This window comes from Plectrocnemia conspersa, unplaced genomic scaffold (genome assembly GCF_051122295.1).
Source record: "Plectrocnemia conspersa isolate PC_06_02 unplaced genomic scaffold, ASM5112229v1 ptg000008l, whole genome shotgun sequence".
NCBI lineage: Eukaryota > Metazoa > Arthropoda > Insecta > Trichoptera > Polycentropodidae > Plectrocnemia > Plectrocnemia conspersa.
The window spans coordinates 21,328,621-21,353,619 of NW_028277172.1; the positions used below are offsets into that span (position 1 = coordinate 21,328,621).

Here is a 24,999-nt window from a genome sequence, read left to right on the forward strand (position 1 = left end):
GTGCAATAAGCTCAGTACCGAGCGTTCCCACTGAAACGGCGCTGACGCGATTTTATTACTTTTTACGTGAATGGAAAAATACATAAAATGAACCCATCTTAGCTGTATATCAACAAATTAAGAAATGTGCATAAACTAATATAATGTGGACCTATTATGTATAGATTTAAAAAAAATGTTGAATATGAGAAGAATTTTAGTTATTTTGAGTAAAATAGAAATTGAAAATATCCTCTACCGTATAATTAATACTAGCGATTTATGAGTTATTTTTAATGATCATTGCGCGTATTGTATGTCTGAAATTGTTGTTTTTATTATATGCATATGGTCTAAAATCAGCGGGTTAAAACCAAAAGTGATAAAAAAACGGTTCAACTTCGTGGCGCTGGCAGTGGTCGCCGGGTCGCGGGGGGGAGAGTGACGTCGCCGTTTGCCGGCTGCCGGTCGCCGCTCCGACGCAGAAGCCTAGGTGAGAAGAATCAGCCACGAGGGACGCCGTTGCCGCGTAAGAATATATATCGGCGAGGGTAGCGGGTGCCGGGCGGCGCGGTCCGACGGGAAGCGCCCGTAATGACGTGGCGGCGACGTGGCGCCGCCGGCCGCCCCCTTTGCGCCCCCTTATACTCCTTCTCGTTAGATTCCGATCGTATTCTACTTGACGTAATCGACGTCTCTATAATTTTCCATACATTACCATGCCTCGGCATCCAACGCCGATAATTAATACAATATAATAAATTTCATTTCAAAATAATATTAATATCTTTTCGATTCAAATTATTTCACCCATTTCAGAAAAAAATATAATATTTATTTTAAATTTAATTATAATTCAACTTTTTATGTATTTTTAATGCGAATGCCATTTAAAAGTATTGCTACGTTTATTTGCTCTCGTTATCTTGAAAGCATTTTTTATTCACCAAATTTTAACCGAAAATGTGTCTTTTACAGCTTTCAATATGGTAATATTATCTTTTATACTGAATGGAAAAACTCATTGTTATGCTTTATTTCATATATTCAATTATTATATACATTATATTCATTTTATAGTAGGTAGGCAGCCAACTCAATTTAATAATAATAATATATTAATTAATTTATTGTAAATTTTCCGTTACAACCGGGCTAACACAATCACCAACTACTACTAAGTAGTTAGACAGCAAAATCAAATCTATTTTTATTAATTGTAATCACATTTTCATTCATTGAATAAAAACCTAGGAAAACATACTATCTTTAAAATATATTATTATTGTAAAATTATATTATATTAGATAAAATATTTTCGGGATAGATTTGGAACTGTTTTTTTTTTTTAGATTTTCTTAAAGGGATAATCTAAAAATTTCTGGTTTAGAATCAGGAATGTAATTTCAGTTTTTCCATGGGGGGAGGGGGAGGGGCAGAAGATGGCCAGTCAGAGGTTGCTTTTTTTAATATTTCGAATTCATTAAGATTCATAGTATTTCATTAAATGACATGCATTTTTCTGGCCAAATTCAAGGAGGGGACAAATCTCTCCCAAATGACATCCCTGGATAGATCTTACTATGTTTCGCAGGTTTACAGTCAGTGTCTGTATATTAGTTGCAATACGCAAATTTCAATTGTCGTATATTACAAATATCACTGTTTTTGACCTCCAGGAATACTTCTGCGTTTGTATCATTTAATTTAATAAATTGGTAAAATTTTCCATACATTCTTTGTTGCTGATTCCAATTGATTCACAAGTAATCATCGAAACAATTTTTCTCAATTTATCTTCTTTATTATTCATTACTCATTATTATATAAGCATTGCTCATCACACTATCATTTTCAGTTATAATGTTCCAATTTAGCGAAGGTATTATTCGTCGTCAAATCTAATTTCGACTTTACTTTCTTCACTATCGTCACTAAAATAAGCAAATTCAAGTACAAAATCATTTCTAATAAATATCGATAAAAAAAATGTCATCAAAATCATTGCACAACGAAATAAAATCAAAAATATCTATAACACTGTCACAAATTAAAACAAAATAGTTTCAGCTATCGATACACAAAATATTATATAAACACTCGAGATAATGTCAGTCACAATGCTGTTAACACAAATGTCACCAATTAGAATATTGACCGACTACAACTCCTTTTTTGTTGTTCATAAATTAAAAGTTTAAAATCACTTGCATTTATTGAACTATTGATTTACATAATTCATGGCACCTATAGTTGCGATGGATCGAAATGTTGTGCATAAATTCCATCTGCGGTGAAATGATTAAAGGCGTAGATAGTTACAGTTGATGTTGAACTGGCAGGGAAATAACCGCTGAGCAGTCAGACATGTACGGTGGTCGATCTTTCACTGTTTTGAAGTGCCCCGGATAGTTGCATATTTACATATACAGTAGACCCTATAATAACACGGTAAATTGGGTATATGCTATTTGGGTGCCCATTACTTTATGTGTGAGCGAGCGAAAGGGAAGATATCTCACCACATGTGCTTGATTTGTATGTACCTATTGCAAAAAAAATGTTTTGAGTATTTTCTAGTCCCTCAACTACACGTCCCCAATTTACCGTGTTATTGGGGGGGGGGGGTTCTACTGTATAACTAGAAATAATAAATAAAAAACATAGTTATATAATACTTTTTTTAATTTGATTTAATGTAATTGATTTCTATAAAAAATATTGTGAGCTTCTGAATTGATATAAAAAAATCCACTTAAGCCGAATAATATATTGTATAAAAAATATGTAAAATAAATTAACGCAATTTAATAAAGAAAGTGTTAAAATACATTAATAAAATTTGTATAATTTACTATAAAGGCAATATAAAATAATAATAAACAAATAACAACATAAATAGTTATGAATAAATAAGTAAAATGTACTTACTCCCAAGTGTATACTAACAAATGTGTATTAATTAACTCATTACTCAAAGGGTTAATGCACTGTAGTTTTATGTTTCATATTAGTGAATGCTAAAATGTCAACAGCAGTGCCCATAAAAATTCTGTGCAAAATTTTCTAATTAGATTCCAATCATACTCTACTTAACAGAATGATAATTGATATCAAGTTTTACAACCCTTGTAAGAAAACACTACTCAACTAACATTCAAGTAATGTAAGTCTCAACCTGCACGTTTAATTCGTTCTGAATGTTTCCCCGTAAGTAGAGGTATGTTCACATTTTCCTATCAAGGGAATTTCGGAAATGCATACATTAACTAATTAATGTATGCACATTTAAATCGCTTCAGTTACAGTACACACAAAAGAATTTATAAACAATGTATCTAGTTATTGTATGCTCTCACTGTTAGGTGTTTGTCAAATTATTCAAAATTAAATAATTTATATATTTAATAAGTATCTTAAACCATTTATGTAAGGTAAATCTTATTGATAATTTGTATAATCCTCCTTTTAAATAGCTTCGTTGCAGAGAGTTATACATGGGGTGTTCACTATTCTGATCAATGATAATTATTAGCTCTATAATTAGTTGCTTGCGATTAGGTTGGTTGTCAAATTTTGTTTGTTGCCGATGTAACTTTCTCACTTCGGAGAGTTCACACAATCCCTAATTAAATCATACAATATTTAGTGAAAGTATACACGAAATGTAATATTGTAAGCTTTAACTAAAACTCAAAGTTGACGCATATTTTGTCTAGTCATTGTATACATTAACCGAAATTTAACACTAACTAAATTATATAGTAAATAATAATTTAGTGATAGTAAGTGTCTTTGATGTAAATGTTCTTAAAAGCCCTCGGATTTTCGCTATGGTAAATTAACAATGGTTTTAGTTTGCAATCCCAAGTAAACTAGCTGAATATATTTTTTAATTCTTAACTGTCTGGGTACTGACAAGATACCGTTAAGTTCAGGTGTACAAAGCACTAAATATGCTCAATATGTAAAATTAAAATATAAATGGTAACTAATTTCATGATTTAACATTTTAAAATATTTGTCCATTGTGTGATACTTATCGAAGATCTTTCATAAGTAATTTTAACAGATTCTGCTATTATTTGACAATTGATTTATTGCAAATGTCGTTTTGTCGCAAGATTGTTTTTAAATGCATCATGCAAAATTGTAGAAAGTGTCGCTTTAGAAATATTCTTTTGAAAACATACAATATCTTGACAATAAATGAGTCACCGAGCCACGTTAGCAAATTTGTTATTAGCGTAGTCTTTGTTTCCTTGTGAATGCTCTCTATGCAAAATCAGAATATTTAGTAAAAAACGATATAAATAAATCAATTGACTTAATATTCATTACCAATTCTATGATATTTTTTTTTAATATTAATATTTAAAAAAAATCTCAATGGCTGGTACAATATGAACAAATTTTAATCACTCTCGAGCATTATGGTAGTTAAAGAGTCTTCCGTTCTAATTTCCAGAGTCGTCAGAACGGAAACTTATTATTTTTTATCTAAATAGTTTCTATTACTTTTTTCACTTCAATCGAGTAAATGTTTTACATTTCAATATTATTTGTCACTATTAACTATTTCATAACTGCTATATTCCTTCTCATGGCTGGTCATGTTTCATTAAGTATTATTTAATTTACAGAATAAATTTTATTTGCTCGAATTTGTAGATTAAGAAACACAACTTAGCAAATTTCATTTAGCGAAAAAAGTCCAGACAAACAAAATGACAATATAATTAAAAATTGTTACACATCTGTGTCCACTTGCTCTAAGTAAAATTTCAAAACGCTGACTTTTTTTTTATCCTGTTTCGGTCTAAAAGGCCGATAACTGATAAACATGTTATTGCAATATATTGCTAAAGTTTGTCATGCGTTAATATTAAATAAAATAAAGTTTTTTTTTGATAAGTGTTACAAAATTGCTTTTAAAATTAAAGTTTATGTTTGTGATATACTTATTGGTCAATTCTTGTCATTTATATCACTGAAGCTTAATAATGATTGTAATGAACTATTTCAAATCATTACGACTCTTCAGCATAAAGGTTTGCATCATATGATTTTATATAAAATTCGAAATATCACTTTTTGAGAAATAATTTAAAAAAACTATCTAGTAAGTGGAATTTTCATTTTTTTGTGTTAGCTGTATTCGGAATCAGTGCATTTTAGTACAACTCCAATTTCGCTCACTGAAAATTGCTTCTAATTTGACAGCCCAATTTTGTTGCCATCTAAATCTGAAAAAATCTTATGTAAATCCTCTTGTTATCTACTGTCAGATTATATACTCTTTTTTTAATATACTATTCATTTTAGTCTTATTTTTAAATTATGAATGCCATTTCGAAATATTGCTATGTTTATTAGCTTTAAAATGATTGATTTTTTTAGCGTTATCTTGAAAGCAAGCTATGAACGGTACATTTCATGATTAAAACTTGAGCTATTTAATCGGAAATGCAGATTTTACAGCTTAACATATCAAGTAAACATAACGTCTTGGTATTACTGGACATTTTTTCAAAAATTATTGAAATTAACTAGGGTTTGTGTTTACCGTTGATGGTTTTTGTTGAGATCTGAAGAAATCTTTCACTGCCAGACAAAAAGTGACTGTGGGCCGACCCCTGCCCCGAAGCAGTGATCGCATAATAATACAAATTTATGTTTTTCGTATAGAAAATGGAGTACGAAATTGTAGCCGTCATCGTAGTTGCGATATGCACTCTGTTGCTGTTCGCAATTAGCGCCCTCAGCATCAAGGGGCAGTCGTACGAGGAAGCCGTAGCGGCCAACCGCAAGCTGATCGTCGCCCAAAGAGGCCTTCTTGAAGATCCTGTCAAGCAAAAACGTTTACAGCAGCAACAGACGAAGAAAAACAAGAAGGCTGGAAAAAAGGTATGTCATTACATAACGCTCAAAGATGACCTTGTGAACTCTCGTTATCTTCGAATGTATATGTATATTATAGGTGAAAGAAAAACAGGCTAAGGAACAAGCCGCCGCAACCAGCTCCAGCGAAATCGAAAGCGTTCATGCAGAGAGCGGCCTAGAAGATGACTCTTCGTCTTCTCGAGGACACGTAGAATTCGCCGAGACCACTATTGTCGTTACCCCAGAAGAGATCAAACCGCCCAAGGTATAAAAGCATTTAAAATTGTGACAATAATGTGTGTTTCTTAATTTATTAATCTATTTTCTAATCTATTAACAATTAATCTTTACTTCTATATCTTAATTTCTGCTTCACACTAATCAACGGTTACTAACAGTATTAATTACAAAAATGATTACGACGAGAACAATATTTTTAGATGACTTATTTTAATCTACATGTTGCATTATCTGTTTAAAATGTGATAACATTGCTGTAAATAAGCCTCGAGAAAATGCTATATCAATAATACGTACAATTCCTGCAAATAATTCCTTATCGTAACGTGTGTATAAATAGCCAGTAGTTAATTGGCGAAAGTATGCGTTTGTTTCTTATTAATCGACACAAAGAGGCGTTATGAAGTTTGAATGGACCTCTTTGCAGAATAAAAAGAAATCCAAGGATACCAAGGTGAAACCTATTTTGATAAATAAGGATGACCCTAGCTGCATCAGTGACGTATCGACTCCTCCTTCTCCTACCGAAACCGAACCTGCCAATCATTTCGAACAGATTCATCCTAAAGATGAGTTTGAACTCTTACACGAAAAAGTAAGTGACACTGCGTCAAATCATGTTCGGACTTTAACCGAAGCACTTTTGCAAACGAACTAGCACTATATTTTCACTTTTATACTAACAATTTTGGTGTGTATGGATGTATTCGATTTGAGCGATTCAAAATACTTAATTACTATTAGTTAAATTATATTTTCGCTGGTAGAAATATATATATATATATATATATATATATATATATATATATATATATATATATATATATATACCGGTGAAAATGTATTCATATATAATTTCTCTGAATCGCCAATGAAAATGTAACATGTATATATCAACAATTTTCTCTGTAATTTAAATAAAAAATAGGATAAATTACTTTATATATAAAATTAATTGCTGATCATTAGTTTTTTTAATTAATAATTATATTTCAACATTAAAAAAAGTCTAATTAATTTTCTTGTTCCTTCAGCATTTAAAATATTTTTTGTTGAATTATTTTTATTTGCCGGTACACATGGCTGTTTTGGATGCTCCGCTTATGACTTTGTGACAAAAGTGAACCATGAGAAAAGCATTCATCTCTCAAGTAAATTTTGTCACATTGAGTGTTGTGCTAATGTCTTATTTACTGTCATGGCGAGAGCAAGAAGAGAAAAGGCGAATCGCTAAGAATAGCATCAACTGGCTGTGTTCCATAGTAGCTTCAGGGAATATGATCTTGTCAATTGAGTAAAAATTATTTCATGAATCAAGATATTTATTTTATAGTTTTGAAGACATGTATTTATTAATATTAAAATTTTATTTCTACTAAATTTATACTACATTAGTACATACATACATAATATTATTTAAAAAAAGCAACATTGCACTAGATATTATTGAAAAAAATAACAATCCTGCCAAAATCGACGTGTAATTCTAGTTATCTTTTCTTTGTAGCATTAATCTTCTTGTATTGTGTTATTAATAGACATTGGAACAATTGCAAATAAAACTATATTCTGAGAAGAAAGGTCAAATAAGATAATAATATGCCTCTGACATCATCTGCAAATGGTCGTTAGCTGATTTGTAATGCAGTTTTATAGTAGTGTCTACATATTTATGAGATCTTTCAGCATGTGTCATTCTCATGATAATATTCTGGCTACATTTAAATAAATTGAACATTATCGATTCAAGAGTATCATTATACATAAATTGAATTGTACCACAGTTTTAATTTTGAAATATGTAGAATACTAAATAAATATAATTTTAAATTCTCAGTCTATGACGTCAACTTTTGTACCACATGTCCTTATTCTAAAGTTTGTTTTATGTGTTTGTTATGTTAGTAATTCAGAATATCACTTGTGCAAACAGGTCTTCAACGTGTTATAGTCGAAACGTTGCTTAAAATTATGTAATTTTTTGCAGGAAAAGATTGAAGCTAAGAAAGAGAAAGAGGCGAAGAAGTCAAAATCTGACAAAAATGTCACTAAAGTAGCCGTCAAACAGGAAAAGGAAAAAGTCGCCAAGACGGAAACTCCTATTAATCTCGAACCGCCGAAAGAACAACGCAAGGGTTTGTTTTATTGGCTTTTCAGATTGTTACATAAGCTTTTTTGTGTTTTATTTTTTATTGTCATTATTTTAGGTAAGAATAAAACTAGCACCGTAGCAACTGAAGATAAAAGCCACGAAGAAGCTTTGCCTACTATCGCAGTCAGTCAACCTAATGATCTCACAACTGATAAGATCCTGAAGCATACGTATCCGCTAGAAGTGCAGAATGTAGCTGTAAATAACGTGTCGGAAAACATTCAAACCAAGCAAGTTGTCAGTCAAACTAGTGCAGTTGTGCAAAAGCAGCCCAAAAAGAAGAAGAATGAGCTGGCCCAGTACCAGCAGTTACGTTAGTACACTTTTAATTATTTATCATGTTCATATGGACAAAAATGACAGTTCTATTGAATTTTTAGTGAGCTGTCCAGAGGGTGTGAATGTGAATATATTGGTCCAGTTGCTCGGAGATGCGCCTTTATCGCGTAGTGAGATTCAAATTCTCACCGATTGTCTATTGAACAAGCAAAACGGTCCTCTACCTGAGCATTCCGAGTGGTCTGAGGTATTGTATTATTTTAGTAAAGCTTAAAATTATTTAAGAGCTGTTTTAATCATATTTTTACTTTTATAGGGTCCGAAAGATCCTCTTCAAAAGATGAAGAAGCAACTGGCCGAAAAAGAGAAGGCTTTGACTGACGAACAGGAGGCAACCCAAGCCGCGCAAGCTAAGCTCAAAGAACTCAAGTATGAATCGTTCGCTTAATTTAATTGCTTATAAATTCTTATTTTATTAAACATGTTTACTTGCAAATCAAGGAATACGTTAAACGCTGAGAGGGCTCGCTGCAGTCAAATTAGCCACGGAGCTGAAGAAGCGAAAAATGCGCTGAAGGCTGAAAGTGCCGCACTTCAAACGAGAATTCAGCGAGGCATTGACGAAAACAAAGCGATGCGTCAACAAATACTTCAGGTTCGTATAATAAATCATTATGTTTCTGTAAACAGATACGCTATAAATAATGATTCTATTATAGTTACAAGCCAAGGTTTCCGCCGAAGCTGAATGGAACTCTCAACGTACTCAGTTGGAAAAGCATATTCAGTCACTATCCGAGGTATTTGTCTTGTATTATGGTGTTATTTCTGAGTTTTCATGCTTGCTAATGAAAATTATATTTTTAGAAAAACGTGTCGCTCAATTCAATCTTAACACCTCTGCAAGAAGAGATTGTCTTGATTCGCAAAGCCCACAATGATAAGTCAAATGAGTTGCTCGCTGCCAGAGACCTCATCAATAGTCTCGAGGTTCGATTATCACATTTTACTTATGACTAGATTTGGTTATAAAATAAACATTTAATTAAATTCGATAGGAATACCGTCAACGGTATGAACAATCCGAAATCCAGAGGGAAGGTCTTAAACAGAAGGAACAGATGCTGCTTCAAGAATTGAGATTGGCAGAAGAGAGCGCTAAATGTAATTATTCTTTGTTTGTGAATTTATGTATTTTAATAAGTGTAATTTTATGAACCGTTTGTATGTTATGTGTAGTGTTGGTCGATGCTAAGTCTGAAATAAACAAACTTATGTCAACGCACTCGCAATCTCAGAAAGATATCATCAATCATGAGAAGCGCGTAGAGGAGATGGATAAGCAAAGTCAACTGATGGAGGCAGAGTTGACCAAGTTAAAGTCGGAGAAAGATGAACTGAACAAGATGGTGACCGATCTGAACGAGAAATTGGCAACTCAGCCGACGTCGAACGGAACCACCAGTCCCGATAAGGTAAGAAATATTAAATTAAACTCTCAATCTCTTGGGTCCTCTATGTTATTTATTAATGATGTAAATACGGCAGTTACAAATTCAAGCTTTCTTCTGTACGTAGAAGATTTAAAATTGTATAAATGCATTCGATCTGTTGCGGACTTCTCTCTACAGAGTGATTTTTGGTGTCGGAAAGTGCCATACTGTGTCATTTTCTCGATCCCGTTCGCCATCAGTTTATTCCTACAATCTCAGTGGGAACATATTGACTAGAGAAACTTCCACTAAAGATCTCAGAATCACTTTTGAGAGCAAATGGAGGTTCTCTCTACACATACCCGACATCTGTGATAAATCTTCCAAGATGTTCGGCTTTGTTATAAGGAATGCCTTTCATTTTGGCGATCCGTCAGTTATACACATACTCTGACACCTTAGTTGGTAGCGTTCTTGAATCGGGATCTATAATTTGAAATCCTCGAATAACCAAACATTTCCTTTTAGTGGAAAAGATTAAAATAAGGTACCTTTACAAAAAGACATTTGGTTATTATCCGTTCTTATATCCCAGCGCCTTTCTTTTAGAAGCGTTGGAATATGATTCGCTGAGTTCTCATAGAAAGTTGTATGTCGCTAAGCATTTCTTCAAATTACTGAAGGGTGCTGTCGACAATCCAGCTATTCTCGAGAAATTCCAGTTTAGAGTTCCAGAACATCTTCGAGAATCACGATCGCGTCCTCTTTTGATGGCCGTTGGGGCTAGGACGTCCGCACTTGCCGGCTTACCTATGTCTGCTATCATCCGGCTCCTTAAAACGCTGGCATTACGCCAGCCTATTTAATGTTAGCTACAAGGAGCTGGTCCAGTTCGTATTATTTAATTTTGATATTTTATGATTTTTTCGTTGACTTCTTTGTATGTATTATTTTAATTATATATTTTTTTTGTATTGAAATAATACAATTATTGTTTTCGACCATCGTGATGCATTGGGGTAAACTGTAAAGTTTAATTTAAATAAATAATAATAAATAAATAAATGAGACCTTTCTACTAAATAAACGAATTGTTTAGATAGATATAATGGTACTTGAATCTGTATATTGAAAGTCTCTTGTGTTGTAGGAAGATACGGTCAGCACTGAGAAGGCCGTTGCTGCTGCTTGTAGAGAGTTAGAGGAGCATCACTCGCAACAAATAAAAAATTTACAAAATCAACTCGACCAATACAGAGACAAGAATAACGTAAGTATAAATTCTTTCTGTGTTCTCGCTTTATATGTTTCAATATATTCACTCGGAAGAAAATGCAACAGCAAAGAACGCATTGTTGATTTTTTTTATTATTTTGTTCATTTTCGTTAGCGCATAGTTTTTAATTCTCACATATGTAACATAAAGACGTATTGGATTTGTCAAAAAAACGACACCATTAATCTTTTTTGTTTTTGTCGTATGTTTTTACAATTACTTTAACACACATCCTATAACACAGGAACTTAGAACTAAGAACTGGAAAGTGATGGAGGCATTGCAAGCCGCCGAAATGAAATTACAATACGATGCACAGAAAGCACCCGATGACAGTAGTATTAGAGTAAGTTGAATTCAGTTGCGAGAGACGAGTTGCATTCATTCATTTTCGCTTACTTTTTGCACTGTATATAAATATATTTGTTGTAATGTTGTCATTTACTATTTCTTTAACCGTTATACTTTCCAGTTTCGTATTACGTTTTTATTATCTGTTAATATTTAGTCTCTTACATTTTTCGATAAAGTAAATTATCGATAAGCTGACAATTATTATACGCACAAGAACAATAATACACATGTCTCTTTTTAATTGTGTCATGTAATGCATATTTTAAATTCTGAATATATATCATATAAATACTTGGTATATTTAGAAAAATGTATTTTTATTCTTTTTTTTTTTCACATAGGAGGCTGTTGTAAAAGCTTGTTTGGATGAACAAAATAAAAACAAAGAGATCCTCAAGCGTCTATTCCCCGAAATAACGGTCGATCAGAGCGATTATCAGGAGTGGACGAACAGCTTCGTCCAATTGGCGAACAAAAAGTTGAATGACAATATCGCCAATGCTGAGGCTCTGACCGAAGAAAGCAAGAAAACTAAGGATATGCAAGCGCACAACGAAAAGCTCCAACTCATGGTAGACAACTATCAGAAGATAATCGACGACATGGACAAGACCCTCATGAAAATCCAAGCCGGAGCCACCGAGCAAGATAATAAATGGAAAAAGGAATTTTCCGAAAAGCAGAAGGAGCTAGATGACCTTAAACAAATTACTATTAATAATGTAAGATTAAATAATATATGATGACTTCTACGCCGATGATATTTAATAATGTTTTTATAATTTCAGATGAAAAAAGAAATAGAATCGCTGCAGAGCACTCTAGATAAAGAAAAAAAGTGTGAAAACGAGTTTAAACTCGAAGAATTCAATCCAATCCAGACTTCCAAGACATTCGCATCGGCGGGGATGGCCGATGTCGAAAGACTTTTAGAAGTATATATTTCACACATTTTAATTACAGTGTACATTTAGATCATACATATAATGCTTGTCATATTTGTAGGAAAACACTCGATTGCGCGAGACTGTTGAAAGACTGCAAATTTCGAGTCAATCACTTAACGGCCCCTCACAGGTAAGACGCTAAATTAAAAATATTTCCTTGATATAATCTAATGTTTTTCCCCACCACTATAGAAGTGAACGACGTTAAAAAAAATGCTAATGATTTGCATCCGTAACAAAGCTTGTCTCTCTTCTTGTGTTTGAATACAATCATAATACGACTAGAATAATTTAACTTTTTAATAATACCGACTTATCTCTCTAATCATTAACAATGATCACTATTATTTGACAGTTCCTCCCTATTACTGAGATTAAATCGAGCAAAAAGCGTCGTTCGATTTCAGGTAATAACGCCTTGGTTCCGTTCATGGTCTTGGTAAACTTTCTGATATCTCACTTCTGGTCTACGGGACTAAATAAAACTGCTTTCACGTCCATCATGTCATTATTTAACTTTTAACACTATTAATATTTTGTGTTTGTTCATTCATATCGATCGATAACAACATTTGTATATATAAATAACAATTTTTTTGTGTATATTTTAGTTTTAACTAGCTTCACAGGGCGGCCCTAAAAATTCCTTTTGCTAATTTATTCTCCACTGACAGCTTTATTAATAAAGAAATGAAGAGTATTATATTTAGTTTACACATTGAACACTGTGAGGATTTTGCTTTAATAAGGACAAAAAAGACCGTTAAGATAAGTTAAGGCTTAATGAATGTGCATAAGAAGGCCGACAGATGGTGATGGGATGTAAATAATAAAAGTGACTTGGAATGTGTTAATTATGCAGAAACACAAAGGAGATAAATAGGAGGATATTGATTGTTATGCACTATTTTAATTAATATGATATTAGTGACATTTAAAGGTCTAAATAAATACAGTAAACATGAAATTGAAATGACGAAATGCACAAATTTGTGCACACGGTATTCAATGTGTTAACAAATAATATTTTTTTCTAAAAGCCAATGGCAGTCATTTTATAACAGTAAGTCTAAAATAATAATAATTTAACTGCCGTTAGAACTTGACATATCTCAACAAATTCTAAAGTAAATTGCCTCTATTTTAAAATACGCACTTAATTTTTGCTACTATCACCCTTGTTAAAGATCTTAAAGTTAATACCTCAAAATCCCCAAATTTCTTTTTTTTAATACAATTCATATAATAAACTTTTATCAAAAAATATAAAAAATACACTCTAGTTTGCATGAACTCTAAAAAATATAAAAATTACGTTTTTATCAATTGTCGCAAATGAGATTGCCTCTGTCTTCTGAACAGGGTGCACAATGTTACTACTCTGCATTTTTAACACACGGTCCAATCTTCGAATGTAGGAAGCTGTATTCACCTCATATACTTGGCATGCATATAACACTTTTATATTTTGGACAGTGTTAAATGTCTTAATCAGTAAAACTGTTCTTTATCAGCTTTGGCTTGTAAATTATTTCAGATATTAGCCCTTTCTTCTTTTGTTAGGGTTTCTTTATTTTTTCGAATCTGGCTTTGCCACTGCTTTTGAGATACATCAGGTTCAGTGTCTAAATATTTCTGATAAATAATACAGACGGCTTCGTACTAACCTGGACGTTCAAAATATAATAGTTTGTTATCAAGCACATAAAGAGCAATTCTTCAGAAGGTGAAAAATGAGTAATTATTATAAATACATATACAATAGACCCCCCAATAACACGGTAAATTAAGAATTTTGGGTGCCTGTTACTTTATGTGCGAGCGAGCCAAAGGGAGGATATCTCACCACACACGCCTGATTCGTACGTACGTATTTCAAAAAAGTATGAGTATTTTCTAGTCCTCCAATTTACCGTGTTATTGGGGGGTCTACTGTATTTTAGAAATTCCTTTCCAATAATCCTATTAATACACCCGGTGTAGAAAACAACGAATAACTACTACACCTTATTTGTTGCTCTAGAAGTAGAAGGAAAAGAATGAAAATGTATTTTTTTTTATATATTCCCTAAAAATCGGTTGTGCTTCTGTGGTGATTTATCAATCATTACTGTGATTGTGTTAACGCATAGCCATTAACATTTTAATTGAATTATTGTATGTATTAGTCACTGTTCATCGCTTTTGATATGTTGATTTTAATTTAAGCACAATTATGAGTTACGTTTGAATTTTGGTGATTCAGCAATAATAACGTACGATTGCGGTCGATGCGAATTCAATTATATATGAAATTAATTACCATGAACGGCTAAATTTTAAATAGTAATCGTTTAATTGTTACAGGATGGCTCAGAAGAAAAATAACATTTAGAAGAAAAAAATCAAAGGATGTACGAGGTGTGGATAAGAGAAAGGATCCGATTGCAGCGAGAAGCCAAAGAAGCGTCATTTCAGAAATCGATAATAGCTCCGACAAGCTGTCGCAAACCAACGGCGTCAACCCCAAAACGTGACATTTGTAACAATCGTTCGTTGCGGCGCAGATAGCCAACGTTTTCGTGATACACAATGGATGCAGTGTTTTTTATATAAAAAAGTCATATCGAGTGATCCTTAATCCATCCACCTTCGTATTGCTACTTTGTCGAGGTGCAATTTTTTTTTATTAATTTCCACTAGAATATGTTCTATTCATTTACGTTACGCATCAAAAAAGACCTAATCGCCGATTCGGACCAATTTTAATTACTTTATATTCTGTTACAGATCTATGTTATAATAATATATATATTAACGTTTATGATAATCCATAAAATTCCAGAGTATTTATTCAAATTACATATATTTCGTTTATTTTTTTATTAGATTTTTATCTTAAAAGCATACCATATTATATATCGAATTAGTTCCTCAAAATTATATATATATATTTATTAATTTTTATGATATTGACATTTATCTAAAGAAATAAACATGAAAAGGTTTGTGTTATTGTATTTGCCAAACGTTCGAAGTGTACGGTATGTTGAGATGATATCAAAGTGAAAGTAAATTTTATTTTGATTATTGATATGAAAAAGACTGACCGAACGATTTTCATTGACGAATTTTTAATTAATTTCATTCATTGCAATATGTGTGTGATTCTTCATGGAACGTTAGGGAGGCATGTTCTATTATATTATATACGTACTAGTTGTCATAGTGATATTTCAAGGTAATATAATAATAACGTCACAATCAAAGTGACTGTTTGTGCTTCTTTGAACGCGAAACGTAACAGTTATAAGTTGTTTTGCTTTCGTATATTTTTTTAATTTGAACGAACGTTTATATACAACGTTCGTTTTATGCGTAATATATGTAATTTGTGCTTGTTAGTCGGTTAGTTTTTAATTGCGGATCAACTCATAAATGATTGTATATTTTGCCGAGAGATTTATGTGAAATTTGTGTATCAAGACGTCTTTATGGCACAATGTTATGTTTAATATTATTGTATACACGTAAACGTGTATAGCGCATTAATTCATACAGATTTATAAAAATAATAGTTTTTGGTGCTTTTACGGCTACAATTTATTAGTGTTGTTACTTTAAGATACAGATACTTTTTTTTATTTACTCAATTAAAACTATTTTATTATGAATTTGAAGAGGATAATTAGCAATACTTTATATGCATACAATTACTTTTTTTAGTTTCGTATCTTTATTATTATTAGTTATGTTTAAGTTTAGTTCGTAATAACGAGAGGAAAATCTAATGACTATAATGAAAGCAAGCTGTTGGTCGGAGAATTATGTATATCAACAATGTCGACTTATTGAATATAAAATGTATGTAAAGTGCTAACTCATAATATATTTCTAAATAAATATTATAAAAAAAATACGTATATTTTTGTATAATTTATTTGATTTGTATAATCTTTCATTCATCGATTAAACACGGTTCCATAAATGTAATGCTCTTCAAATCGGGAAACTTGTCTCTTAAAATTATCGTATTATTGTTTTCAGCTGTGTTTTCTAATGTCTCTATATAGCCGAACCAGTATATGATTAATCCGGGGCCGAATCTGTTCCAATAGCATAACAATTGGTCTTTTAAATAGCCGGCATGGCTCTGTTCATCTCCGAACAGAGCTTTGCTTTCGATCCAATTGATGACGAAACCGTCTATTGCTATCGGAACCACCAGCTTCACATCTGGTGTCTTATCGTAGCCTTTACTCCTCAACACGTCCTCGTCTATATACGCCACGTTCAATTTCTTCAATTCAAACTCTAACCGCTGTTCGTATTCTTTTCCAATCGTCCTGAAAATACATTTCAGATACTACAATCGATAGATACATTTTAAATAAACATATATTGTGATTATACTTACATTTTTATTATATTTCCTAAATGACCATAATCGTTGTCGTATAAATTACACTAAAAGTATATAACATTGTTATATTAAATTATAATAAATATTACATACAAAGAATACGTACCAAATATACTTCATACGCTATATATCTATCTGTTATTAGTGTTGTATCCTTTAACTGTTTTTTTATTGAACGTTTATTAGGATTCACGTGTTTCAGAATCGAACTAGCCAGTAACGATGGACTCATGTTTAATTGAACAGACATTCTAAAAAATAAACAATGCGCATTATAAGTACAAATTAAAATTTTGTTTATAGCCCATGTAAATTCAATACCTTATCATAATACCGGGCGGTTCTCCGTTGTCTATCGCTTTTTTATACATGTTATAGTACTTTTTCTTAGAGTTACTCCAGTGTCTATATGATGACTTCATGCGTGCTTGCCACTGTGCTGACAGTATGCTCCCGATCGTAAAATTGGGTGTTCTTGAAGTAGTAAAATAATAGAATATTTGAAAAAGTTTCCTATTGAATTCAGCAATATTTAAAACTCACTCTGGGTATTTGTTTTCTAAATACTCTTTACAGTTCCTAGAAAGTCCATGGAAATTTTTGATATCGTCCACGATCGCATCATAGACGCTTTCCTTTAGAACCACCATCTTGACCAACTATCAAATGTGACGTCGCGTCAAATTTCATGAAATGTTGCCATAGTAAAAAATAAACCAACAGACGCTCTCTATATTTTATTGAATTGTAATCGACGGGTACTTGATTTATATGTTATTGCTTCTGATTATTTAAATAATTTATTTAGATTAAGTAGGCGAAAGTTACAAAGCAGTTTTAATCATTTTTATTTATAGATTTTATCTGATGTAATTTATAATTTTAGATGAATCACATTTTTACTTAAACCACTTTGTTAACAAACATAGCTGCAAGATTTAAGTGCACGTATGGAGGTAGGAGCTACCTTCAGTCAGCGCCGTGAGTATAAAGCAAGAGTCGGAGTTGTTAATGAAACAAAATTCCTGAGCTTTATGCAATTACGTAATAATCTCATTGGCGTCACTAAGATTGGTGTCACCTGGTGCGGTAATTCAGGATGTTAACTCCCACCAACCCGAATTCATAAATTTATAAAGGAAAATAGACGAAAATAATATGTCATATGGAGGTGACGGGTGGCAATTAGACACAGATTGAGCCACTGCAGTAGTGTTTTTATTCAATATTATTACAGTTACATGTTAAAAATTAAGTGTGTGAGCGGACGGTGCACGAGGCCCGCGCCGGCCGTGCGAGTCCGCCGAAGTTGCAAAGAGTAGAGTCCAGTTTAAAATTATTTTAAATACTGCATTAATTAATTGATATTAATTATTAAAAATATTAATATGCACTTTATATGTTGCCATTAAATATCTGGTTTTAATCAGTTACATCTGACGAAAAGATTGATTTTTCTCGCGTATCATAATTGTTCGTGTGTGATTTTATCGATAATTATGGATTAATTATAAAGGCTTAGTCCGATAGTATTTTATTAAAAAAAAACAAGGCAAACATAAGTGATTTTTTTAATAAAACATATAAATAATACATTATTAGTTGTAAAAAATATTTTAAAATATAAAATAATATCACATTTGGTTCATAGCACGCTCGATACGCACAATACATGAAGGTTCCTAAATTCTAAACATTGTAATATATCACTGATGGCACATGTACACACAAACAAACCTAGTATTATAATATTGCGATTATTTTATGCCGTTGGCTATTTGCTTGAGTTTTTCAAAGTTGCTATTGGTATAACCTGGCAGCGTGTGTATGGTGACACCGAAGCAAATAACTTTCGCGGACTTTTCATTGTATATTTCCCAATTCAAAGTGCCTCTAGTGTTCTGCAAACAGATTAAACGTCGATCAAATGGCTATATGTTATAGTGAAACTAAATGTTAAGAAACGAACCACAGCCAAACCATTCGGTAACAACAAATTTGTCGAATAATGCGTGTTCGAGTTAATTTTCACGGGACAATTAGTCGCTTGACATGCTTCTATAATATATGATAAAAATATTATTTATATACTAATAATCATACTGTATATCAAGAATTTGCCTTAAAGATAACTTAACTCGATTTATATTTTTAATTGTACACTTACATCTCTCTATAATGTCCTATTTTTAGATACCTGTTTTTTTGATAGCGATTATCGTTTCTAATTTTATTTCTGCTATTTTTGTAAATTGTATTATCATTATATTTCGAGGGTAATTTGTTTTGCTATGAATGTGCAATTAACTTATTTATATAGTGATTTATAATCTGTTATTAATTTTATCTGAAGAACTTTAGAAAATTTATCGGAATTACCCATAATCGTCGCGTGAAATTAGTTGTACAAGACTCGATAAAAGGGCCATAAAAACTAATAGATCTGTGTCCTTCGCATTTACAACTAAAGGGAGCTGACCTTAGCTTTTAATTCTCAACAATAAAACACCAGCTATACATCTTCTTGTCAAAGAAAATTAGCGCTGAAACTGGATCTATCTAGCCAAAACACAATAACGAAACAGTGTACACTCTTAAAATATAATATTAGAACCAGAGCTGTGGAGTCGTTGGAAATTTTTCTTGTCTCCGACTTCGACTCACACCCCAAATATAAATATTTCGATAAAATAATCCTAAAATATTAAATTTATTTTTAATTATTTTATTTATTTATTTTGATGTAAATAAATATTGGAAATGTTGTCGAGTTCTGAATTTTTATGACAGGATGTGAGTCAGATGATGTGTTAGTGAATTAGGTGTAAAAGTAATAAGTAAATACATACTATTTATAATATATCATATGTAAATATGACCAGTGTAGAAACATGAACCTGGATGTCATTCGCTTGGATTAGTGCCGCGCCATTGTATGAACTTCGTGTGACCACGCCGGCCGGTGGCCGGTCGGCTGTTGTTTGGTATTTGATTAAGTGCATAATAACTTTTATTGACTTCATATTACCGACTTAAAACGCAATAATTAAAATAATATAGGTCGGGTGGAAAGGGTTAAAGAGGGTTAAAAAGAAGACCCCAACTTTGCTTAAAATGTTCCCACTCTACCGACGCCGACTCCACATAAAAAAATGGCCAGCCATTTTTTTATGTGGAGTCGGATTTAAACCATATAAAAAAATGGCCAGCCAAAATATTGTCTCTAAGCGAACAGGTTCAGTTGTACTGTGCCAAACTGATATAAACTTAAACCAAAGGCAAATATTCTATTAATTAAAGCAGTGTTCCACGCTTCCACACAGGAGCGGCACCATTACATTTTTGTAGAATTTTACTTCAATTTGTAATTTTAAGTGTTGCTATTTATAAAATGTACGTGTTATAATTCGCCTTGGGAAAACTCTGCTTCAGAAAGGGCGCCGAGAATAAAAGAATAGAACCAATAGATTAAAGAGTCTACTAAAGCAGAGTCAGAAAAAAGCAAAGATATCTTTTCACTAGTATAATTATAATTTCACTGGTCAATATCAGTGAAACTGAGCGGATGATGCGGTACACGTTCGGAACTATTTTTAGAAACGAAATTTGCCAGTGGCGTACAGGATTTAACAAGTGGTGTTAGTAATAATTATTACAGTAGAATTACCCTTTTTCGCTATGATAATATTCGACTGATCTAGAACTTAAAACTTAGTTTGAATTGAGTTTTTACTATTGATTATAAAACTATATATTAATAAACTTAAAATGGGCTTGTACTAATTATATTTTTTAAACAACTGCAGATTTAAACCAAATAGCAATTATTCATATAAATCATTGTATACTATCTTTGTGGCAAAAATATTGTATTTATAGCTACTTTTACTTACTTGGAGATACTTCAGTGTTCTTCTGAACTCCGTTTAACGTTACCGTGACTAATTCTGATAATGAATCAGACTTGAAACCTAATTTGAAATTTGCGTCGAATGATTAGTTTATTACATAGAAGGTAAATTGCAGTAAATAATATTGATTTAAAAAATATACTGACCTGCTATGTAATAGATTGTGACATTCGTTGGTTCTCCAATTGACATGTGGCAAGGAACCTTACGCCCACAACCGCTTATGTCAACTGCCCATAGATCGTATTCAGATCCTAAAAATATATATACATTTATTTATCAAAAGAGGAAAAATACAGACGTGTGTCTAAAATGCAAATAAAGTTCGCTTTGTATACAAAGTCTTCAATGACATTTCAAAAAAAGAAGTTCGACGAGTGTTCTTGACCAATTTTTGCGAATTCGACATTTATTCGCATTGATTTTTTAATAATGAAATGTAAATGTGTATGTATTGGTAATGATGACGTTATTCAACGGTGTATTAATAAACTGTTATCAATATATGTTTTAAAATAAATATTTTTTTCTAAATTAAGAATATATTTTTATATTTTTGATTGTAAATTTGAAATAGATATTTATCTCATCACTTGTCATTTTGTGATTAAGAGGACTAAAATAGAACAATTGCGTATTTTTGTGCCGTTGATAGGATCTAGTCAGCGTTATCCAAAACACGGCTCGCGGGCCAAATGCGGCCCGGTTAATTATTGCCGGTGAACTTTTAAAAATTAGCAATTCACGTTCTTCTTGTATGATTTTTTAATAATTTAATGATTTGCTCGATATTTAACAAAAGTTCAGTGTCACTTGTAAGAATAATATCTAAATATCTGTATTGTATTTGTGACAACCCTGTTCCATATAACTAAATATAAGTGGAGCAGTTTTAAATTATTATTTATTAAATAAATTTGATAGCAACATTTGTTTTCGTAAAGACGTTAGGTTCGACCCGATAACTGATTGACTCTTATCGTGTAAGTTGATTATTTATTGTGATGACGTAATATTTAGGCGAGGTCATGCGTAGAACGAAATATTTTATTACGCTAATAAAAATTTGCAATATATTATGATTGACCAGTTTCTTGAATTAATATAAATTAATAAAAAAAAATCGCATGTGGCGTGTTAATGTCACTCTCAACACTCTGTTTTTATGGCCGTGGCAAGTTGTGCGCTAAATTATACGTTATATGTTGTCAGTTGCCATGGTGCTACATTGTGGTAGTCTTTTTCTTTGCTGATGGGTCAGTGTGGAAACAGTTTAATTTCTTTTGACTCTAGTTTGGAATGAATTGTATTCCAAGTCGGAATAGAAGTGAAGTGCAAATGATACTTGTGATGAAAGCAATTTTTTACACAGCGTTTTGTGCAACTATACGATCGGGGAATACGAAAGGAATACGGGGAATACAAATAATTCGGCGTGGAATTATAAGTTTTATTTTTGCGCAGTATCTTTTATTATTTTATTTTCTCTGAGCGATCTCAGATTAAGCTCTTTATAAAATTTACGATGGCATAATTTTTATCAAGTGTATAATTTTTACAAAATTGCATGTTATTTAAATTTATTAAAAAAAAATTGCGAATACGGACACTAAAAACATTTTTAATGTGATTTATTAGATATCTGTTAATATCAAAAATAGTTTAATAAATCGAACGGAAAATTATGATATCAGGAATAGTTCTGGATGTTTGAGACTAGCAAAGATAGACGATGATGTCCTGGCTGCAAAAATTATAGCATATCAGCTGCTCGAGAAATTAAACCAGTCTGATTCAACAATGCATGGAAGATTGGGAAGGCTTGGAGACAATGTATATGAGCTCCGTGTGAATTGAGCGATAAAAATAAATCGGCGCAAGAGCTTCTGGATTTTAAGGCTGATCCTTTTTTGATCATTTGATAATCGAAGATGAGAAATAGGTGTTGTACGACACATATTAAAAGCATAGCAAAAGCTATTCCAAAGCCCAAGCTCACTGTAACAATATATTTTGTGTGTATAGTGGGATTGCAAAGAGATTGTGCATTACGAAACTCTTAATTCTGGTCAAACAATAACAGCAAGCTCATGTTGTGATCAACTGTATCATTGTGCACGAGGAAGTAAAAGAAACGCCTTGCACACGTTAACAGAAGTCGAATAGTTCTACAACAAGAACCATGTATCAAAATTCACTCTCGATAAAATCAAGGAACCTGGCTGAAAGATTTTATTTCTTCCACCTTATTCTCCAGACCTTGCTCCTTCCAACTATCATTTATTTCAATCGATGCAACACTTCCTAGACTAAAATGGAATTAAAAAATGAATTGAGATGTGGGAAAAGATTATATTCTTAAAAATAAATTATATTTTGAATCATTTAAATATAAATACGAACTTTAAATTATTTTTTTATATAATAAAAAACGATATTTATTATGGGATTATCTAATATTTAATAATAATTGCTATTGCTAATACTAAATACTATTATAATAATTTAGTAATTATTAATTGTCTACATATTATACATATATACAAATAGAACAAATCTTTTGACACTTCTTTTAGAATAAATATATTTTTGATAGGTGTATTACTTATACTACACATAATTATGTAAAAATAAGAAGAAATTATTACGTAAAAGATTTCATTTAAACGACAGATTTTTTTATGATTCTAATATCATACGAAATTATAAATATGATTAAAATATTTAATAGCAGTTTATATTTACTTATAAAATTATTATTTGTCTTTTAGAGAAATATATATTTATAACGCAATGTAAACAAAGTGCACATTTTATCGCGCTTTGTGCTCAATTTTTTGCACATCGCTCACGACGGATGAGTCATATTATTTAAAAAATTTAGTATGTGTATAGTTTTAATTATCTTCTTGATGGCGTCGACGTTTATCTTATTGGGTAATTTGCTTGATACATAATGTTATCATATACAAGATTATTATTATTATCTTAATATATTTTTACGATCAAATCAACACAAACAATTAGAGCTAAACCAATTCAAAGAGTAAACTCTAAAATATATATATTTATTTATTTATATTACACTATAAAAATACAGAAGCTATGATAATATAATATTGCACTTACCACAGTCTTCGTAGACAACTTTATCACCCAGCACCAACGCATCGACGAAGAACGTTAATAGGATCAGTAACCTTTTCATTATTTTCTTGAGGTTTAGTATCAGCCGCTTGAGGTTTCACTTACATATATGCGCAGAAAGTTGTTATGATTTCAAACACGATCGGATATTTGTAAGGCGAGAATGTGATTGATGCTAAAATCTGTACTCTTGTTGCGTAGCTGATGAGAATTTATCTGAAGGAGATAATAATTATCGCAAGCACTTGAATCAATACATCTGTATAGCAATCTCTGATATAATATTTAATTAAAGTAGTTAATATGAGAATTTATTGCTATTTAATCTCAAATTGCGATCGAAGGGCTCAATGCCATGCAACTGGATTAGTGCACCTGGATTTATAAATATTATGTAATTAATTCGACGAGTTTCCTTATATGTATTATATACCTCAATGGTAAAAATATAATACAACATATTTAATTGTTTTAATTCAATAATAATCTGAATAAATATATTGTATTTTATGTCATTATAAACGGTTTAATAATTAATTAATGATTTAATAAATATTTATCGAAGGATATCCGTTAATTACTATGCAATGTACGCATTTCTCATATTAGAAACGCTATTAAAACTTAAGTAATAAGTATATTATATTATTACATATGTTTTAATAAAAACCGTAATAATTGCAATAATAACCTATGATTACTGATATGATAACCATTTGGATCGAAAAAATGTAAATGGTAATTGTAGTGTTTGACTATCAATTAACACGTTTAATTTAATTGTTTATATTTTACTTTGCATAAAATGCCATTCATTATGAACTAATTAATATATTAATATGTGTCAGTTGTCAGAGGAAGTAACGTAATTTTAATATCAAGTTAATTGCTTTAATAATTAGTTCAGGGCTTGAAATGAATTAATGTTAAGCGGAACACAGCTCCGGTGTCAAGTATTAATTTTTATTTTTAACAACAGTTTTCAATGTAAAAAAA

At 31.5% G+C, this 24,999-nt stretch overlaps 3 protein-coding genes across 18 annotated transcripts; 1 reads left to right on the forward strand and 2 right to left on the reverse strand.

Moving 5' to 3' along the window:
• The first annotated feature begins 393 nt into the window (after positions 1-393).
• LOC148233387 (uncharacterized) lies at positions 394-16,401 on the forward strand. Of its 16 annotated transcripts, none has more exons than XM_088190826.1 (20): positions 394-508; positions 5,668-5,886; positions 5,960-6,127; positions 6,530-6,697; positions 8,090-8,237; positions 8,310-8,567; positions 8,635-8,780; positions 8,850-8,962; positions 9,035-9,188; positions 9,253-9,333; positions 9,401-9,523; positions 9,592-9,697; positions 9,773-10,008; positions 11,117-11,236; positions 11,487-11,588; positions 11,938-12,318; positions 12,385-12,531; positions 12,602-12,673; positions 12,899-12,950; positions 14,890-16,401. In XM_088190826.1, the coding sequence occupies exons 2-20, from the start codon at positions 5,671-5,673 to the stop codon at positions 15,057-15,059; spliced, it is 2,961 nt and encodes a 986-aa protein (XP_088046952.1). In that variant the 5' UTR covers positions 394-508; positions 5,668-5,670; the 3' UTR covers positions 15,060-16,401. The 16 variants fall into 16 exon arrangements, with proteins under 16 accessions (XP_088046952.1, XP_088046953.1, XP_088046958.1 ...); XM_088190827.1 differs by having other exon boundaries at positions 394-472; XM_088190832.1 differs by lacking the exon at positions 12,899-12,950.
• Positions 16,402-16,447: 46 nt separating this feature from the next.
• On the reverse strand, positions 16,448-17,649 carry LOC148233388 (CDAN1-interacting nuclease 1). The gene is made up of 5 exons (XM_088190843.1): positions 17,489-17,649; positions 17,267-17,419; positions 17,052-17,196; positions 16,940-16,989; positions 16,448-16,868 (listed from the first exon to the last, which is right to left on the reverse strand). The coding sequence occupies exons 1-5, from the start codon at positions 17,593-17,595 to the stop codon at positions 16,481-16,483; spliced, it is 843 nt and encodes a 280-aa protein (XP_088046969.1). The 5' UTR covers positions 17,596-17,649; the 3' UTR covers positions 16,448-16,480.
• An 867-nt stretch (positions 17,650-18,516) lies between these two features.
• Positions 18,517-24,406, reverse strand: Npc2f (Niemann-Pick type C-2f). Its single transcript, XM_088189887.1, has 5 exons — positions 23,986-24,406; positions 21,003-21,110; positions 20,839-20,916; positions 18,915-19,003; positions 18,517-18,846 (listed from the first exon to the last, which is right to left on the reverse strand). Exons 1-5 carry the CDS (start codon positions 24,062-24,064, stop codon positions 18,703-18,705), a joined length of 498 nt encoding a protein of 165 aa, XP_088046013.1. The 5' UTR covers positions 24,065-24,406; the 3' UTR covers positions 18,517-18,702.
• Positions 24,407-24,999: the final 593 nt, after the last annotated feature.